The sequence below is a fragment of the Cololabis saira genome, chromosome 20 (genome assembly GCF_033807715.1).
Source record: "Cololabis saira isolate AMF1-May2022 chromosome 20, fColSai1.1, whole genome shotgun sequence".
NCBI classification, from domain to species: domain Eukaryota; kingdom Metazoa; phylum Chordata; class Actinopteri; order Beloniformes; family Belonidae; genus Cololabis; species Cololabis saira.
This window is the reverse complement of record NC_084606.1, coordinates 9857510-9863509: the sequence shown is the minus strand read 5'-3', so window position 1 is coordinate 9863509 and position 6000 is coordinate 9857510. Positions and strand designations below refer to the sequence as shown.

Here is a 6000-nt window from a genome sequence, read left to right as displayed (position 1 = left end):
AGGAAGGAAGGAAGGAAGGAAGGAAGGAAGGAAGGAAGGAAGGAAGGAAGGAAGGAAGGGAAGAAGGAAGGAGAGAGCACCCACCCAGACCTGGGTAGTAATGAGTTACATTTACTCCATTACATTTACTTGAGTAAGTTTTTGGAAATGTTGTACTTTTAGGAGTAGTTTTGAATCACTATACTTTTTACTTTTACTTGAGTAGATTTGTGAAGAAGAAACTGTTCCTCTTACTCCGCTACATTAGGCTACGTTGAGCTGTTACTTTTCTTTTATCCCTTTTATCCGCGTACGCGTCAATCTCATGACATCACTGAGTGATTCTTTGGGAAAAATATTTGTTTTTGCATGTTTTGTCACATTTACACAGACTCAAACACACACAGAGTTTCTATGAGTTCATGTTTGTTCTAGTTCTGCCTGGTTAAAAAAGAAAAGTACAAAGGCTTGAAATTTTGTGCTACTTGTGCTTAATTTATTTTTTTATTCTGTTATTTTATTTATCTTTTTATTTATTAAAGTACTTGAATTTACTTTAAGATTATTTTAATTTAAGCATTTTTTTATTTTTTATTCATTTTAATTTATTTGATTGATTTAATTTGCCAGAAGATGATTATTTTGTACTTTTGTCTGTTTGAATGGTTGTGTTAAAAAAATAAATCAGACGTTACTCAACAGTTACTCAGTACGTGAGTAGTTTTTTTACCAAGTACTTTTTTACTTTTACTCAAGTAATTATTTGGATGACTACTTTTTACTTCTACTTGAGTCATATTATTCTGAAGTAACAGTACTTTTACTTGAGTACAATTTTTGGCTACTCTACCCAGCTCTGGTCCCACCTGATGTGTATAATTGCGCATGATCTGATTCAGTGTGACGTAACCAGTCGTGTTGACCAGCGCTTTAGACTGTGGCTCCCTCTGCTGGACGAAACGGAAAACTGCACGTTATTTAATTACACAGACTTAAAAGGTGGAGAAAAGGAAAAAAAAGTGTTACTATTTACCATAAAGCTTGCCTATAGGCACTTGTTTTAATTTTTTTTTCACATTGTCATTACTCAGAAACTAGATAAAACGTCATAACGGGACAGAATGATCAGCCCTCAACCCCCAACAATCTTCCTCACCAACTCAACAATAATGACATTTTTACCCAGTTGAAGTCTCTGTAAATACTATGACCAGGTCGGAGCCTCTTTCACCCTCAGAACAACTTTAATTCTTCGGGGCGTGGATTTAACAGGATGTTTGAAATGTTTCTTTGGGATTTTGCTCCAAATTGACATGACGGTTGATGTTTTTCAGTCTTCTATTGACCCATTCTGGTGAGTCAGTGGAGCCTCAGTTTCCTGTTCTCAGCTGACAGGGGAGTGGTCTTCTGCCGCTTCACTCATCTGCTTTCAGGGTTGACGCGCTGTGAGTTCTGGACACACTGGATGTAACCCGTGGTTACTTTAGTTACTGTTGCCATTAATCTGACCTCAATAAGGCATTTTTGATGCTCAGGGGATATTTTCTTCTTCTTTGGAGCATTTTCTGCAGAACTTTAGGCATGATTGGGCATGAAAATGGCAGGAAATTACCAGTTTCTGAATCACTCAGATCAACGTCTCGCACCAAGAACCAATCTATGGTCAAAGTCACTGAAATCCCTTTTTTTTTTAAATCATTCTGATGCTGGATTTGAATCCATCCATCTACACACACAGTTTATATATATATATATATATATATATATATATATATATATATATATATATATATATATATATATATATATATATATATATATATATATATATATATATATGTGTGTGTGTATATATATATATATATATATATATATATATATATATATATGTGTGTGTGTATATATATATATATATAATATTAATATTATTATTAATAATAAATATTGTTATTATTATTATTATTATTGTTGTTATTATTTGTATAATCATATTTCATGGCTAAACCTTTTTTTTATTTAACATTTGCAAAAAGTACAATGATAACAAATCTTCACATTATGCAATTTCACGTTGAATTATAACATATAAAGAGTATAACTCAGATAAAAAATTAAACAAAAAGCACAACACATTATAACCAGCCAGGGGGGTGAAATTATAACAGAAAGCCTGATTTAATTCACAATGAAAAGTAAAAAAAGAGGGTTTTTTGTGTAAGAATTGGATTTGTGGATGTGGAATTTCGCAAGGATAATCAACAAATTAATAATAAATGTTTATTTTGGCTTTGTTCTAATCGTAACATGGTCAAAAACACAAAACAAAACAATAACATCCTTCCAAAATAATTTGAAATATTTCATGGCGAACCTCCTCCAAAAATGAGCACAGAGTGACGTGTCTTGTTTAGCCACGCCCCCTGCCGTCCCCCTGTTTCTGATTGGTTCCGCTGCTGCCACTTCTCCTCCTCTGATTGGCTGCGGCGGCGGGAAGTGTGACGCCCACAGCGGAAGTCTCGTATCAAACACCTGTGAAGCTCCGAGGAGGATGTGAAAGCTGCAGATTTTCGGGTCGTCGCGGGCTGTTTTTCTCGCTTAAAACCAGTTTTCACGGCGGAGTGAAGAGTCTCAACGCGGAGGCGGGATGATTCTAGCGGCGTACGTGTCGTTTCTGCTGCTGGCGTCGCCGGCCGGAGCGGCCGGAGCGGCCGGAGCAGCTGGAGCGGTTGGAGCGGCCGCGGGGGACGACGAGTGGGTCCATCTCCCCAACAAATGTGAAGGTAGCGGCTCAACTTCTCCTTTATTTGTTTATCCACCAGAGTCTGGGGCTGTAAAGGACGTTCAGAGGGCCGGGCAGCATCACAGGCCCCGGCTTAACCTCGCTGTAATCTCCTCTCTGGTCGCCTAGCAACCGCATCCCGCAGCATCACTAGGAGGATGCGGGTCCTTTAGGCTAAGGAACATTTATTTATAAAGCACATTTCACATGATGAGCATGGACTCAATGTGCTCATATACATAAACAAACAAACACAATTACAGGTTTACAATAACAGAAACAGACAAAAGGATGTCAAGAGAAAAATAACAACAATAATTCAATTTTAACAAAAGTGCTATCACGCAGCCAACCATGTAGAGCAGGGGTCTCCGACCCTGGTCCTGCGGGAGAGCACCTATCCAGCATGTTTTAGATCTTTCCCTGCTTCAGCACACCATGATACAAGGAGCTGTGTCAACAACAGAAGTGTCCAGACCTTGATGACAAGTCAATGACGAATCAGGTGTGTTCATGCAGGGACCAGTGTTGGGGTAGTTACTCAAAAAAAGTAATCCATTACATATTACTAGTTACTTTTAAAACAAGTAATCCCTTACACTACTTAGTTACTGGTTGCTGAAAGTAACTAGTTACAATACTAGTTACATTACTTTTGGATTACTCCGCAATATCATGAGCTGCACCATAACTCGATTGCCAATGAACAACATTTACAGGACTGTCTCAGAACATTAGAATATTGTGATTTTCTGTAATGCAATTACAAAAACAAAAATGTCATCCATTCTGGATTCTTTACAAATCAACTGAAGTATTGCAAGCCTTTTATTATTTTAATATTGCTGATCATGGTTTACAGCTTAAGAAAACTCAAATATCCTATCTCAAAAAATGTGAATATTCTGGGAATCTTAATCTTAAACTGTAAACCATAATCAGCAATATTAAAATAATAAAAGGCTTGCAATATTTCCGTTGATTTGTAATGAATCCCGAATGGATGACATTTTTGTTTTTTTTAATTGCATAACAGAAAATAAAGAACTTTATCACAATATTCTAGTTTTCTGAGACAGTCCTGTAGTTGGAACCTTATTACTGCAGTGCCCAGATCAGCACCAGAAATCCCGTAAAATCCCATAAAATCCCGTAAAATCACGTTAAAGGCTGATTTATGGTTCTGCGTTACACCAACGCAGAACTTACGGCGTAGAGTATGCGGCGACGCGCACCGTACGGTGTGTGTCACCGCGTACCCTACGCCGTAGGCTCTGCGTCGATTCAACGTGGAACCATAAATCAGCCTCAAGTCAGACAAGTGTTGCAGCGCAACGCGTGAAGACATCCATGGTGAAGACGCATGAAAGGTAAGTTTGATTTTCTTTTCTGTTTTCCCGTTCTAAATGTAGTTGAAAAGCTTAAAGTAACTAAAGTAACGTATTTTTTCTTGTCTTAGAGTAACTATAACGGGATTACCCAAATTACAACTGTAACGCGGTACACTACTGCGTTACTGGCGAATGTAATCTCGTTACAGTAACGCGTTACTTTGTAACGCGTTACTTTGTAACGCGTTACACCCAACACTGGCAGGGACACACCTAAAACATGCTGGATAGGTGGATCCAGGACCGGAGTTGGAGACCCCTGATGTAGAGTTTACTCAAACGCCTGTGCAAAAACGTACGTTTTTAGTCTGCTTTTGAAAGAGGGCACTGTTGGAGGAGACCTTAGTTCCTGCGGAGAGTGGGACCGTAGTGACTGAAAGCACCATGAGCAGATCTAGTGTGAATTCTAGGGATGATGAGTAGGGGTGGGTATCGATATGCATGTGTAGGAACGATTATCGATACATAAATCCAAGTATCGATTTAATTTTTATTTTTTTTATTTTTTTTATTTTTTTTTAATCCCGATTTTTTTCCCCCATTTTATCACCCAGTGCTCCTACCTAAGTCAGTCCTGGGCATTGCTCCATCTACCAACCCCGGGAGGCCCTGCACTGAGCTCAAGTCTCCTCCTTACTTGAGGAGTGAGCAGGCTGCTTCTTTTCACCAGGCAGGGTGGGGTTTCTCTGGCCGGAAGTGGCGCGTGGAAGGATCATGTTATTCCCTTATTGTAACCAGAATATCCATATCGAATCGTATCGGAAATCGTATCGTCTTGGGACCTAGTGTATCGGAATCGTATCGTATCGGGAGGTCAGTGATGATACCCAGCTCTAATGATGAGGAGACTCTTATTTGATGATCTAAGGGATCTGTCCGGTATGTATTCAGTGAGCATGTCAACTATGTAGGAGGGAGCTAAGCCATTCATAGATTTGAAGACAATAAGAAGTACTTTAAAATCTTCTCTTTGTTTAACAGGGAGCCAGTGAAGAGAGGACAAAACAGGAAGGATGTGTTCATACCTCTTGGTTTTGGTTAGAATTCTGGAGATCCCCATTAGTCACTGCCTCAGCAGCGACTATTGTTCCTGGGGTCAATTAAAAATTACAATGCAATTTAAAAAAAAATACGCAAAAAAAACAATTAAAGAACAAATATAATATATACATTCACACATCTACCAAAGGAAATAGAACCAGAACTATTATCCTACATGACAAAGAATGATAAATTAAAATATAACAGACATAAAATTCATACAAAAGTAAACAAAGATAAAACATATATCAATATAGTAATGATAACCTCACTCAGCACACTAATTTGATTAAACCAAAAAAGTATAAAGAAAATCCAACATTCATAACTCCTAACAGATTACAATTAACTGACAAAAACATTAGTCACATTCTACAACAACCTCTTTCTGCATTACAGCTCTTCTAAGTATTTTCTTAAAATCAACTGTATTGGAAATTAAAATGTTTTGGATTTAAAAATAAGGGAAATTCTCCACCACCAGCCCAACCGAGGTCCAGTATTACATTTTAAGATAGATTTACGAGAAATCCAAAATATCTACCTGTCAACTACTTACAAACTTGAATTATGTTCAGAATCTGATAATCAGACCTTCGTTGACACTGAAATGCTGTGGACATTCCTATGTATGTAATTCCCATAATAGAGCCTCAGTGAAAACACAAAAGGGAATTAAAGCACATTTATTTATTTTAAATATTTTCAGTTTATATACATATCGATTGTCTTCAAGTGAAACATTTACATTTTCTTTTGATTTTTCATTTTCACTCATGTGGCTCTCTGGCATTAATGACTGATGACACA

General features: G+C 37.6%; 1 protein-coding gene across 1 annotated transcript in view; it reads left to right on the top strand.

The window, feature by feature from the left end:
- Window positions 1-2492: 2492 nt before the first annotated feature.
- The window catches only part of cnpy3 (canopy FGF signaling regulator 3), a 29307-nt gene continuing 25799 nt past the window's right edge, over window positions 2493-6000 (top strand). The window contains exon 1 of the mRNA XM_061710237.1: window positions 2493-2759. Within this exon, the coding sequence (XP_061566221.1) occupies window positions 2624-2759 (136 nt within the window). The 5' untranslated portion in view covers window positions 2493-2623. The remainder of the gene's footprint in view (window positions 2760-6000) is intronic.